The 15481-nt window shown below is 36.7% G+C and overlaps 1 protein-coding gene across 1 annotated transcript in view; it reads left to right on the plus strand.

The window, feature by feature from the left end:
- The window catches only part of LOC120634931 (irregular chiasm C-roughest protein-like), a 76143-nt gene that overhangs the window by 34845 nt on the left and 25817 nt on the right, over nucleotides 1–15481 (plus strand). The window contains exons 7-8 of the mRNA XM_039905824.1: nucleotides 11515–11590; nucleotides 12472–12554. Of these exons, the coding sequence (XP_039761758.1) occupies nucleotides 11515–11590; nucleotides 12472–12554 (159 nt within the window). The remainder of the gene's footprint in view (nucleotides 1–11514; nucleotides 11591–12471; nucleotides 12555–15481) is intronic.

Genomic DNA, 15481 nt, shown 5'->3' on the forward strand with positions numbered 1-15481 from the left:
CAATTACAGTATTACTAAATATTACAGGATTAAAAAAAAAAAAAAAACGTAAAAGCGAACAAAAGACGCAGGAAACAGCCAGTGAGATACTATAAACGAAAATAAAGCCAACTAATAAAACTAACATTGTGCCAAAAGAATTTTTCTAAAACCGCTCATTTTAATATTAAAAATTTCCGTCTTTGTTTATCCAGTATTATTTGACTGCGGAATTCTAAGAAAGGGTGTGAGTAGGGGAATGTTTTTACATTATTTATGTAGTCTTAAAGCATCGGCAAGCTAAGCTGACGGGTCGATAATGTTGAAGAATTCTCTTTGATTGACCTACGTGTCTTCTTCTAAAATCTCTTTGCGACACAAGTAAATAAAAATATTTGTAAATAATCATAATAACAAAATTCGACGGCCGTTTGGGGCAGTGGGCGACGACTTTCTGAGTCCAAGTGTGTGGGCTCGATTCCCACTACTGGAAAATGTTTGTGTGATGAACATGAATGTTTTTCAGAGTCTGGGTGTTTATCTTTATATTATAAATACTTAAGCATATTATTCATAAAAATATTCATCTGTCTTCTTAGTACCCATAACACAAGCTACGCTTACTTTGGGGCTAGATGGTGATGTGTATATTGGCGTGAATATTTATTTATTCAAAGTATTTTTTTTATAGTTTAAAACTTAAAAAGTGGTACTTTTTGTAGCACAGTTCCAAAATAATGTGGAATATTGAATTTTTCACAATAGAGTCTGTCATAAATTTTAAATGTTTTAAAAATACCTAACATTTACGTAAACATAAAGCTGTGAGGAAATTATGCTGTAAAATACAGCTAAACCACTACTTTGTGACAGTCATTATAATGGTAGATAAAAAGCTGACAGAGTATATTGGCATAGTGCAAAATATACTCATTTGTAATATTTTGATCACCATCATATCACACTATTACCGGACAACTACAGACCACGGGTTTCCTCCCACAACGCCAAGGGATTAAGCTGGCAGTCCACAATCTAACAACTAGCCATTGGTAATGTTTTTAGGTTAATATGTACCAACTGAATGTATGGCTTTAAGTTATAGATTTACAAAATATTTGTGAATTTAAAGACAGTCTTCTATTTTGGAGCTATAAGGCTGTGACGGCGAAAGGCTTCTCTTAACAGAGGGACGGCAGAACGGGCAAAGTGCCAAGTAAACTGCAACACAAGCTTTCGCTTGGTTGGATATTAAAAAAAAATGGATAGGAGCAGGCGTAATTTTGCGGAATTCCATGATATACAATAAACATAAAGCTTAATTTGCTATGAACAATTTTTAAGTTCTAACAAATTCATTGCAAAGTCAACATCTCCTCAGGATGCTTCGGTGTCGGATCGAACGTGCGTAAAGAGTGCATAGAACGATCCAACCGAATATCTGTTTGGTTTGAAGTTTGAAAGATTTAAGGAAATATAAATTACACCGTAAAGTGTAGTGTAGAGTGCGAGATTTTTAATCTATTCGACCGCGTAAAAGTTGACTATGATTTGTATGGCGTTGAAATAGCGCCGCCATCTTTGTTCCCTAGATGGTGCTCATGGCACTCAGCACAGATTCTCTTGCTATTCGCGGTGTATAGCAAATTAGGGTGTTGTTCACTGAAAAATAATTACCGTCGCATTTTATTACCACGACTAATACAAAGTGATACAAACAGCCGTCTAAACGTAACGCCTCCATTAAAGAAAAAAAAATGTTTTCATTGCATACGTATACAAATGGCAAAAGCCATCACAATATCCGAACGATATCACCGGTCCATCTGATCATAAAAAGTAATTGGGTACCCCATAAAAAGGGTTCTTATTTTACGGCCAACAAAAATACATGATAAACAAACCGCCTTTTTCGCCATAACAAAACGTGGATGGGATTAGACTGGATGTGGAAAATGTGGCACCAAATTAGAAGGTTCGAGAGACTCGTCTGTGAAGTTTGACCGGGATCCATTGAATATATGTTTTTGTTGAAAGCAAAGTTTTCTATTGTATTATTCCTAAAATAACTTTATAAAAACAATCGATCCGCTTTCGAATGTTCAACTACGAATCACGAAGTCCCGTGGAAATACTACAGTTGGATAAAGCAGTATTATTTTGAAATTACGGTTTTGTATAACGCACCTTATAGAATAGCCCTATTGTAGTATAAAGGACTACGTAATCGATAAAAAAGCTTGGGTGTGAATTATTGCTCCAAACATTCTCTTCTAATAGGAAATTTTAAATGACAATATGATATGGTGAGAACAAAAAAAAAACTACCGGCTAAATTTGTTGTGGGCTTCTTCTTAGACCAGGACGTGTTTGGAACCCTCGCAGTTTTAAGTTTATGAATATATTTATCGGCATCGTCTTACTACCGTGTAATTCTCATACAATGTCGAAAGTGCCTCCCATGGGCCTACTTGAATAAACATATTTTTGACATTGACTTTGACATCTTTGCGACCCTAAAGTAAGGATTATATTTTTTTATAATATTAGTAATTAGCGCACCAAGCATATGGCACACCTAATAATTAGAAACCTATCGCGTATAAATAGGTCCTGCAAAGTGGAGTCTTGTGTCCATCAATATAAAGAGTAGTTGTTGAGACTTATATGAATGTAATAACATCTTTAACCGAGCCCTTCAGTCCGGAAAACAGAAATGCTGCTTGGCGAGAGCAGCAGCATTCTGAGAGGAAACCCGTGCCTTGTAGTGGGCCAGTATTGTGTTGGTGATGATGATGATGATGATGATGACTATACAGATAATCACCGAGACACTGCTGCGAACGTGATGAACATTCATGTTCATCACGTTCGCAGACTCGGAAAGCGTGGTCGCTGCCTATAGCGCCTCTACGACCAAATTCGTAGCACTTCGTAGCAAGCTACTAGTAGATGTTTTTGACTCAAAACTATTTAAATAAAATAGTCTAAATTGATATAGTTTTGCCGCAGCGGTAAGCGCTGTGGTTTTAATTAGGCGGTCCCGGGTTTGAGCCACGGCAGGGGCATCGGGAATTTATTGTTTCTTATCTTTCTCTGATAGTTACCGCCCTATAGAGGTTAAACATAACTGCTATACCCCCTACGAAGTCATGCTCTGTTTATAGAAGATAGTATCCCATCCCCATCAGGGCCCATCTGTATGGTTCTTCAATTATTGCTAAGAAAAAAGAAAAACATATCATCAGAATTTGCGCTAAACCTTCACAAGTACGTCAAAGAAACAGCCATATCTAGCTACCCTATTTCCTTTAGCAGTACAATAATATCCTTTAAACGAGTTTCAAAGACAATAACTTTTATAATGCTACGTGGCATCCATTGATAGTATCGTATTTAACTTTTATGAAGTCCGTACGCTTTCAAACGCTTTGTGTGACGTAACGTTCGAGTGTGGACTTTGTGGTCGTAGTGCGGGGGATGGAAATAAAAATAGATAAATAGCAATCGACGAAAATGTAACAGAGAGTTTATTTTATTAACTTATTTCTTCCCAATCTTACATTTTTGTCGTTACAGGGAAAAGTTATCCTATGCGACAATGCAGCATGTAATGGTGATAACAAAAAAAAAAAAAACTATCGGCTAAATTAGTCGTGGGCTTCTTCTTAGACCAGGGCGTGTTTTTTACCTTTCGTTTCGAATTTAGTTACCGCCATCAATTCACTTCTATGTCATATTTTACATGCAATGTACGCATCAGAAGTGCCATCTATGTGCCTATTTGAAAAAGTACCCGGCTAAGTTTGTTGGGTGCTCTTCTTAGACCAGGGCGCGTTGGGATCCCTCGTAGCTTTAGGTTTAAGTTGGCGAACGAAGTTATCACCTTACAATTATGTAAACATATATCTATGAACCCTTCATAAGTGCCTGTTATAGGAAAAATAAATAAATTTTGAATTTGAATTTAAATTAACCCTCAGCTCGTACAACGAGTCCTAGTAGGATAATCCTACCATTTTGTACCATGCAGTTAAGAAACTCCACTTCTCAATGCTAGTTACAGCCAACAAAACTTTTTGGGTTACTTTACATGTCAATACATACATGTCAAACATAAAATCAAAATTCTACAATTTAATAATATATAATGTTGGAGAAATCGTGACAACACGTCATCGTGGAGGGGACAACGCGTAGTGGTGGTGTTAGAGACTATAAAAGGCGGTGCGCGCTTCATTCGAGAGAGCCTGACGACAAAATAACTACCGACAATGTGTCCCAACAACACACACACACGCAACATATTCAGCGTCTTCGCCGGCGAAGACGAGGGCCCCGATTTCTGACGTCATCCGGACGTGGATCCCTACCACGGTCACGGGGGCGTTCGGACTAAACAATGATTAGTCCAAAAGTCCACCAACAGTCAGATTAACGTCGAACCGAGCCGAGGTCCGAGTCCTCGCAGGAGGCACCCTCGGGTCGACGTCTCCCACACTCCCCCCGATGTCGTCGAGCCCTGGGGCTCTTCTCATGGCGAGCTTTCGCGCTCGCCCCACTCCCCCGGTGACGCCGTAGCAACCCCTTAGGTGGTTATCGGCAAGTGTCCTTCCGAAAAAGCAAAAAAAAAAAAAAGCATTCGAGAGAATCTTCGGGTACCGTCAACTAGTTTAAGGGGGACCCCTGTCCGTTTGGAAAGTCAACCTGCTCATTTTGTTTTTGTTGTTAATTAGATTTATGAGTTGAATTTCTCTAAATAAGTAATTTGTTGAGTGTTTTATTAGTTCTGTGTAGACTCTTGCTTTAATTTCTATTAAAAATATATGTGTGTGTAGTCATGATTGTTTTTTTTTATTAAGATTTTACCTCTGGTTCCTAAAAATAAATATTTTTTTTATTAGGTACTTTGGCATCTATACTATAACAGAATAATTAAAAACTATACCAAATAAAAAAAAATACTTATATGAGATATTAATATTAAATATACAAAAAGCTACAAACTAGAATTTCTGCCTCCAGGCATAGGCATACATGGAGTTTAATATAAAGCTTTGAATTTAGAATGCCGTTGCTGCTTCCCCATGTTCTTTTCTTTTTCTTTTTTCTTTTTCTTTTTTCTTATTTATTATATCTTTTTTCTTTTTCTTTTAATATGCGGCGTCACTTTGCGATCGCAACTTTTATATTGTAATATTTATTGAATGTTTGGTAATAAAATTTAAAACAGAGGAACATTGGGTCATTACAAACCGGTGAAGTGCGAGACGGACTTGCGCTCGAAGGTTATACAGCAAGCTGAAAGACAGACAGACGGATAGACAGACGAGCAAGGATATAACTCTAAAATTCTGTAGCCTTTCAAACACCATACCGAATATTGTGTCTGTTGAGACTCAATTTTTCTGTTGAGAATTCAAAACGTCTCAAGTTATCCAAAAAGTTCCATTAAAAACTAATATTAAAATTGCTTTAACTGTGATGCATTAAACGTAAACCAATTCGACTAATTCGATAACAGTTTTTGCAACGTAGGCGAATGTCGGATGAAAACAATACGGTTAGATTCAAAGGATTCAAAGGATTTCAAGGTTAATCATACTTTAAACTTTACCTAACCGAACCTAACTTGTAGATTACTTTCCTGGTAACATAAAACTTCGCTAGTTCTAATCTCTTCGCTTAACTAAATTAAGTTATTTAAGTAGAAGGTCAGCTGACATAAAGGGCTTGGTCATCCTGTATCTAAACCATAAAAAAGCTTGCTATTTCTTACTTTCAAAGTTAAAGTTTTCCATCAAAGGGTATGAAAATCAAAGACTTTTAGGTAATTTTTAAATAAAAAAAAATATTTCTAATGAAATTTGTACCGAAACTCACCATACCACAAAAAACTAATCTTCATCATACCATATCAACCCATCTCCTCCCACAATGAGAAGTGGTTAAGGCTGTAGTCCACCACGCTGGCCCAGTGCGGATTGGTGAACTCCACACAACTTTAAGAACATTATGGAGCACTCTCAGGCATGAAGGTTTCCTCACGATGTTTTCCTTCACCGTTGAAGCAAGTGATATTTTAATAACTTAAAAAGCACATAACTTAAAAAAGTTTAAGGTGCGTGCTGGGATTCGAACTCAGCCCGAAGTGAAGCCGAGCTCCTATCCACTGGGCTATAACAGCTTCAGTTTGCTTGTGTAATAGTTAAAAAAAAACAATAAATTCACTTCAGTTGACGTTGTATGGTTATTTGCGAGCAGGGTGAAATATTGCTAGTTTGAAAACGATTAATCGCTACTGAACCTACCATTAGCTTAACCAAAAGCAATAAATCTTAAATGGGCAACCCTATTTCTAGTGTAACGGTAATGTTCCTATACCCTTTACATAATATAAGGGAAGTGTCGGATAATTTCGTCACGTAACACGCGGCCTTATACTAGGATCGTTTTAGATGCGACGCTTTGAAATGCTGTACTCCTGGTCGTTCAAGTAATAAAATCTATGCATAAAATAAGTTGAATAACACATAATTTAGAACATACAGAATCCGTGTACACGATTAATATTGAAGCATCAAATACCACATTCATTCATTCATTCATTTAGCAGTTGTCAGTATTTTTTTTACGAAAGTGCATACATCACCATCTAGACCCAAAGTAAGCGTAGCTTGTGTTATGGGTACTAAGATGACTGATGAATATTTTTATGAATAATATACATAGATACTTATAATATAAAGATAAACGCCCAGACACTGAAAACATTCATGTTCATCACAGAAACATTTTCCAGTTGTGGGAGTCGAACCCACGGCCTTGGACTCAGGAGGCAGGGTCGCTGCCCACTGCAATCGGCTGTCAAAGTCAAAGTATAAAGTGTATGGATATAATATGACAGCCAAACTCACTTACCACTAATTCAGATGGCAATAAATTGTATCTTCTTCTTCTCCTGCTTGCGTCTCAGGTTCGCCTGGTCCCTGGTGTCACGTCGACCGGCTACGATCTAATGTGACGCCGCTGTCTAGATCTCCCAGCAAGCCTTGGTCGCTGCCAGGAATAGCAGCACTTTCCTTGCTGGAAGAAGTTTAGCATCCTCTGGTTGTATTATATACTTCCTCAAAAGAGTGCTGCGTTTATGCATCAGCGCGGGGCAGGAACAGATTAAGTGCAGCGGTGTGTGTCTCCGCAGCCTCCTAACAGAGTCTACATAGATCTGTGTCCTGCAGCTTTAGGTTGAACATGTGTCTGTTAAGCCCACAGTGCCCCGTAAGCGCTCGCACTAGGATGCATAGGTTTTTTCTGTTGAGTTCTAATGCCTCAGACGCGGCCCTTCTGTTGAAAGGTTTTATTAGCACTCGAGAATGTTTAATTCCAAGGAGTTGTCTCCAGCGAATGAGTGTATGGTTTGTAGGGTGAGTTGCACCAGGCTTTTGGGTATTGCGCAGACCGGCTCAGGGCCCATTTGCTTTTCCCCAATCAATTGCATACTTGTAGAAGAACCACAAAGATGCTTCAATGCGGGTTTATTAAACAATTTCAAGTTAAGCTTATTTATTTATTAGTAAAATTAATAAAAACAATATATATATGCATCGCGGATCACTCCTCTGATATTCGACGAGAGTAATTTCATTACAGAAAATCCGATAAACGGTTAGTTTGTTCTATAACTCGATTAAAATAACGTTTTTCGAAAAAGGCTACAAATTGCATAAACCCCATTTTCACGGAACGTCGCACAAGTTTAATTTTTTTGACGAAAAAAAATTCAGCAAAAAGCCATAAAAAAAAGTCAATCAATTTATTTATTGTCACTCAAATAGAATAAACAACGTTCAAACGCATCCCGCAGTATCCCATTTGCGCGTGAAAAAAATCTAACAACGTTATTAAAAAGGCATCTAAATATTCTAAAAATCATTTACGCGCTGTCATTCAATGAATACTGGAGAATAGCAGATTGTGGCACATACAAGTCAGCTATTTTTTTTATTTTACTATAGTATAGCCCTTGACTGCAATCTCACCTGGTAGTATTAGTGATGATACAGTCTTAGATGGTAGCGGACTAACGTGTTAAGGCGCATCGCAGCTAGATTATAACCCTAATTGGTTTCTACGCGACACGCGTACCGGAACGCTTGAATCTTAGCAAACGTCTTTATCGAAGCCTCTCACCAGAACAGAGCAATTTGGAATCTTATAATTCTGAAATTATAAGATTCCAAATTGCCCCAGCTGCGAACGGAAGCCGGGACCTCTAACCTAAAACCACATCGCTCAACGCTGCGCAAGGAAGGTCGCCATTTCTTACTATAAAACAAATTAAGAAATATAAAAACAGAACATTAAATCACTACATACAATAATATAAGATCCAGTCGAGTTTCACGAAATGTTTTTCATACACGTTTCTGATACGAAACGCTCAGGTGTGGAACACTCTTGCGGCACGTGTTTCCTGTAACATACGAGTATAACCTAAGTGCTAAAGACAGCATTTGATTAAATAGGTGTCTTTTGTGCAAACAAAGTCTTTTTTTTTAAGTCTTAATCACAGAAATAAGAACATCAGAACCACTCAATCTCAATCTTCATTGTCATCTTGATTGACACTAAACGAATTTATAGGCTTGCCTCACAAGGTTTAAACAACATTATTATCTTCGTATCAACCCATTACCGACCCACTACAGGGCACGGGTCTCCTCCCACAAGGAGAAGGCGTTAAAGCCCCAGTCCACCATGCTGACCCAGTGCAGATTGGTGGACTTCACACACCGTTGGGAACATTATGGAGTACTCTCATAAAAAGTGATAATGCCGAAGTAGATAAGCACACTTTATCTGAAAACATCTTTAAAATGTCAGATCATGATGAACCATAAAATAACAATATAATAATATTAAAAGGCCTTAAAAACCTTTAAAAATAAATGTATAAAAAAGTGGTACTTTCTCTTACAAAATATACAAAAACTAAAATGATAAAATAATTTCTTATTCTACATTGTATCTTTGGCCCTTGACTTCTAAATAAAATGAAAGTGACTTTCGGAGAAAAAAGTAAATGCCCGGGCATAGAAGCAGAAAGACGAACAGATATAACGAGGGTTTCTCCACTAGGGAACCCCATAAACGGAACCATAAAAAAATAGTACCAGCAGACGAACAATAAACAAAATTCATTACGGTATGAGGGTAGAAATAAAAAAAAAAACGTGCCATAAATAAAACGGGGTACAGAGGGCGGGCTATAAACTGGAGGGAAATATATTTTGGACTGCATTTTTAATAGCTCACATTGCAGACTAATCTATTGGAGTTTGGACTACGTTATTCAGTTTAAACTGGCGATAAATACGGTAAAAGTATTTGCTTTTATACTCTGTGATTTATAAGATACAGCAACTATCGCGCATTTCATAAACAACAAGATAATGTACTAAATATTATGACTATTGGATAGAAGCAGGCGTTACTTTGCGGAAATCCATGATATATCATGATAATGAAGCCTAATTTGCTATTATTTATATATTATATAATATCAACAATTATCCATTGTAAAGTCAAAATCTCATCGGAACTGGAGTCATGCTCCGGTTTCGGAGCGAAACGTGTGTAGAGGGTACATTGCCGAAGATCGGTGTGGAGTATAAGGCTTGAAGAAATTATAAATTACAGAATACAGATTCTCCTGCTTTTCGCGGAGTACCTATAGCAAATTAGGCTTAATTTTCATGGTATAGCAACTGTATACTGATCGGCAGTAACCATCCGACGAAGTGTTATTGTTCCTTTATTAACCGTTCAAATTTGCTGGGATAAAACCCGGGTTCTACAATTATGAGTCCACCACAAGACGGTCGTCAATTTGAAAAAGCGGTGTCAAAATCAAAAATACCTTCTTTTTTCAAGAAAAGATCATAACGCCATCGAGACTCCAATCCCAGTGCAATCAAACTACAGAAGGTTGTACGACCTAATAAAACTAGGCCAAACCGACCCGCCACTACCGATTTTACCATTTTAAAGTGTACCAATTAAACTGTCCATATATAATCGTTTAGAAACAACGTAAACTGTAAACATATTATAATTACCTAAGCCCTATTTAAACGGATTGAGGTCTGTTGATCTAACCTAACCTAGATTTCAACGCTAATAAACCGAGAGGCGGTGAACGATTTTTCACAATGATATTTGACACCGATTCATAACTCCTACTAATATTATAAATGTACTTTTATTCAAAAACTTAATCGTTAAGCTTCTCCGAACTCTTTGCCGGCTTCTTCTCAGTAGGATCTTCATTAATAGAGTTACAAGAAACAGAGAGACTTGACTTTTCAAAAGAGTGTTTACATAGGTTTAAACTTGTTGTATGAATGTCTGATCCTTTGTAGTTGAACAGCTGGGTCAGGGTCTTAGAATGAAAGTTAGTATACACTTAGCGAAAGTTAGTTGTATGCGGACTAAGTCACGTTGTAGTGCTAATTCTCAATTGACATTTTCTTATATTGAAACACAATTTAACAAACTACAATTTATTATGTTTCAAGAACATAAGATTATTTCGCTCATAACTAAGCAAAGGTAGGCAGACACTTTGTGTCCTTTTTTATCTTCTTATTATTTTATGTTAAATTTAAACCCGAATAAAGTCCTTCAAATAAACAGTTACCAAGCTCTTTATTGACATTGATTGACAATTAATCGTTTGGTACAATTAGAATTTGCTAAGTGTCTGTTAGACGAGACAGCCCAGCCGCGACGAAGCTCGCGGGTAAAAAACGATTTATCACGTCAAAACGGGGTGGTTTTAAGAATTCTAACACCCTGCTCGTCTTTTTGTCCCTGAAGTCTGAAACTCGGGCGTTTTAAAGGTTAAATGGGAAGAATTTTTGTAAAAAAATCCCACTGGATTGCCACGTTTTGAGTAACCATAACTTGTTTAAACTTTTAAGCTCGTTTATTTAGTCATCATTATCACAACATATTCAGTGATATGATACAGGGTTACCAAATTTTTCTTCTTCTTCTCATTTCTTCTTCTTTTAATAATTAATTCTAACTTCTTCATCTTTTGCAAACGTGACGATATGAACTTAGGCATGTTTTGGCATACTTTTACGAAAGACCGCCTGTCGGAGGTCAAAATCAAAGTCAAAAATATCTTTATTCAAGTAGGCCCGGCCCATAGGTGACACTTTTGATACGTACATAAGAATTACACGGTAGTGAGATGATGGCGATAACCACATTCGTAAACTTAAAACTAAAGCTACGAGGGTTCCAAACGCGTCCCGGTCTAAGAAGAAGCCCACAACAACAAACTGGTCAACATTTCACCATGTAAATGTTCTTGTTGGTGGAATAACTACAACCTTTCGTTTTAAAGCGGTAAGCTAATCGCAAAGACTGTCAATTTCCTTCAGGGAGCACCCGCCTGTAACATGATTGTCTCAGGGCAATTAATTTGAATAATGAAGTTTGTAAACTGATTTTCTTTGTTTGCAGGTAAAATACGCACCCAAAGTGAAGATACGGATCCAATCGGGAAGAAGAGTTCCCGAGGGAAAAGACGTTGTTATAAGTGAGGCTAATTTTATTATTTTTCTTGATTGTAAAAAACTACCCATAAATTATATAAAATCAGAGATTTTTAGAGATAGCTCTCTAAACTTAAGTAAGTTGAGAGGTTTAAAAATACTGATATTCCTTCTACAATGTTTCCAATGAAAACGGATAGCACTATTTACAGTAATGGCAATTAAGTTTATTAAGGAGATTTATGTATAACAGAGTAAGCACTGATATAGCCCTATATTTTTAAATGACTTGCTATGGCTATGGTGACTTGCTGTAAACCGATATTATGGGGTCCCAAGGTGCCGGAATGGCGACCGGTAAATGCAGCGTTGGTCGACCCCTAAAGATGTAGACAGATGTCATAAAGCTAGCTCCTAGAGCCGCTGGAAACAAGTGGCCCGGTATAGTGGATTTACGCACTCTACAAAAGAACTGTGTCCAGCAGTGGACGACAATCAGTGGAAGTGACAATAAAGATGATGAAATTGACAATAAAACGACGATTTCTAATCTCTCATCGCATAGTTCTAACCACCTACAATCCACTTACCACTTGTCGAAAACGCGTTGACCATACACTGATGTGGTGGATAGTTTTCATGGTATATGTCGAGCCGTAGACTGTTTTTTTTTTATTTAATATTTGACGGACCATGTAGATGGCATTGGTGACTCGTGGTGCAACTAGTCGATGCCAAAAACACCATATAGACGTCGCGACGGTGCTCGGATCGATTCGAGTCGATAAATGACTGAAGGTCTAAAAGTCAAGACTTTTGTTTTATTTATTTATGTGAAAAAAAATTAAAAGCTGTCCATAAATTAATGTAAATGTGAATTGCTATACTATTAGTTTAAGTACTTATCACGGCATTTCCTCCGCAGGCTGTACGGCAGATGCAAATCCAAGCAATCTGACTTTCAGATGGGTTATGAACGAGTCAATTATCGGGAATAGTTCGGAATTGGTGAGAGCTTGACGCATTTTTTAATATTAAGTTTGATTTTTTTATTAAAGTGTTCTTTTATTATTTTCTATTGTTCATCTCTCGAATTTTTTATTTCATTTTTTATTTTTTCTTTAATTGGAAAACCAACAGTTGTAGATACTAACTAGTTAACAGATTGAATGACTTAAAACTAATAACAGGTTTCCACAGATAAGTCTTATATAAACAAGGGTACCTGATAGAACCCAGCAAAAACGCAGCAAAATATAACAAAGTGTTAAGTTTACCTAGCATGCAACAGCTTATCTACTAAGTTGCGACGTACACTATTCATATTACCATAAAATAAGTCAATTTCGGGGCCATTGTAAACAGAATTAAGAAGGCGAGAGACACGGATTATAAAGTAATTAAATCTATTCTTAGTTTTAGTTAAGGGTACGTGCAGAATCTTTTTATGCCTAGGTAATCGCGAGGGTACAAATAAATCTAACTTAATAAGTAATTCCGGACTATCTATTGACCCTCTAACAATGTTAAGTAAGAGACAAACATCGGCAATGTTTCTACGTGTATGGGTTTTTAAAACCAGCTGGTAAGACACCTGGCTGCTTTCCCTTGATTGAAAATATCCTTTGTCGATCTATGGGATGCATGCTTAATAATACTATGTGGTTTTTCTTCAACCAAACAAACAATAAAGCAAATTGTTACATTTATGTTGTTGGTATACATCTTTTTTTTTTACTTACTACATTTATTTGTGTCCTTCGTGGCATGGACAAGTTGTTGTAATAATAATTTAATTCGAACATTATTTAATCCTCTGTTTTATCTATTGAGAGAGCAATTTCTGATTTGAGATTTCTATTTTTTTTTACTCTTATGGATACGCCTTCTCTAGTTATAGTAAAAAAAATATTGTGCTAAGACCCACGCTGCTTCAAGCGTTTTCTTAGGTAACGCTTATTATTCCGTTTTGTTTTGTAGCAATTGCTTACAGGGCTTTCCAAGGTACGGAGGGAGAATATAATTTCAAATTGTGATTTTAAAAATATATGTACCAACTCGAGTCAACTTCTCATAAAAAACACAGATGACTGATTTGCACACTACGTAAGAAGTATTATCATCAATAGCCTATAGCAGCTCAATAGCTCAGCTGGACTATCGCTCACTTCCAACAAGAGGGTTTGCCCATAGTCATCACGATGGGCAGACGGGATCGAAGAAGATGGTAGTAGTAACACAGAAATCAATCTGATGCTGCCCGCCCGTTATTATTCGTAAAAATAAACTATAAGTTAATCTCGTAAAAGTATTTAAAAAATCTCGTAAAAGTATTTATAAAACTCACAACAAAAAGTCCACCAGCTCTCAGACTATTTTAAAAATTATGATTCCGTGAATAAAACCATTTTCAGATGGAAGTCCTTGAACAAAATTTTCTCGCGGAACTTGTCAAGATGCTGTTAAGAGATTTTAACTCGAAAAATCCGCCTCAAGAATTTCATTAAACGATTATACTTTTAATACCCACCTAGGCGACTTTGGTTTTAATTTGTGTTCTTCAGTTCTTCATATTATTGAACTTCACTATTTTGATGCATGGGCCCCAAAGTATTACAATTAGATATGTCTCCGTGATGGATCAATAAAAATATTTAAATGGGACTAGCCGTTTTTTAGTTTTGAGAGACACGCTCAGAAATTCATTATCATTTTTTATTTGCTTATACATTATAATAGCTGTGCCCCCCTGACATAAAAATAAACATACACGTAATTTCAATAAAAAAAAAGTAATACAATTACACTTGAAAGCATTTTCATTAAAGTATAAATCGTCAATCTCAGCTAATATTGTACTATATATGAAATTGTGCTTGTCTGTCCTTACTTAACGCCCTAACTAGGCGACCAATCGTTTTGATTTTTTGGCATAGAGTAAGTTTAAAGGGCGAACGCGGACGTCATCGTGGGCAACAGATAAATAATAAATATACTTCGACAAAACACACAACGCCATCTAGCCACAAAGTAAGCGTAGCTTGTGTTATGGGTTGATAACCGGTTGATATCTTGGGGATGTCACTAAAGAAGTTCAAAGTTTGTATTAAGCGAAAGCTTATAGAAAAGTCCTATTATAGTATAAAGGATTACGTAAACGATAAAAAAGCTTGGGTGTAAACAATTGCTCAAACCAGGTTGCTTCTTAAATATTTTCTAATGACAATGTGAGATGGTGATAACAAAAAGAACACCCGGCTAAGTTTGTTGTGGGCTTCTTCTTAGACCAGGGCGCGATTGGAACCCTCGTAGCTTTAGTTTTAAGTTTACGATTGTAGTTATCGCCATCACTACTCACTGCTATGTACACATTTTGTATATAATAACGCATCAAAAGTGCCATCTATGTGCCTATTTGAATAAAGATATATTTGACTTTGACTTTGACTTTGACTTTGGGTGCTAAGATAACTGATGAAATTTTTTTATGAATAATATACAAAAATACTATATAACTAGCGGAACCATCTGTCGGGTTGATTAGTGAATCTAAACCATCAAGGGTGCCACCCAAACGTATACCAAAAAATTCATTCAAATCGGTCCAGCCGTTTAGAAGGATTTCATTTACACACGCATACAAGAAATATACATATAATTTCTTGTATGCGTGTCTGGGTGTTTATATACAAATAAACACCCAGACACTGAAAAACATTCATGTTCATCCATAAACATTTTTCAGTTGTGTGAATCAAACCCACAGCCTTGACTCAGAAAGCAGGGTCGCTGCCCACTGCGTCAATCGGCCGTAAAATATATTAGATAATAAAAGAAAAACATTCAAGGAAAGTTCCAGAAGTCTTCCTGTTAGAAACAAAAGGCTTTTCACTAATTGAATAAAACAGTTCAGAAATGTACCCTGCCCAACTAAG

The sequence above is a fragment of the Pararge aegeria genome, chromosome 25 (assembly GCF_905163445.1).
Source record: "Pararge aegeria chromosome 25, ilParAegt1.1, whole genome shotgun sequence".
NCBI lineage: Eukaryota > Metazoa > Arthropoda > Insecta > Lepidoptera > Nymphalidae > Pararge > Pararge aegeria.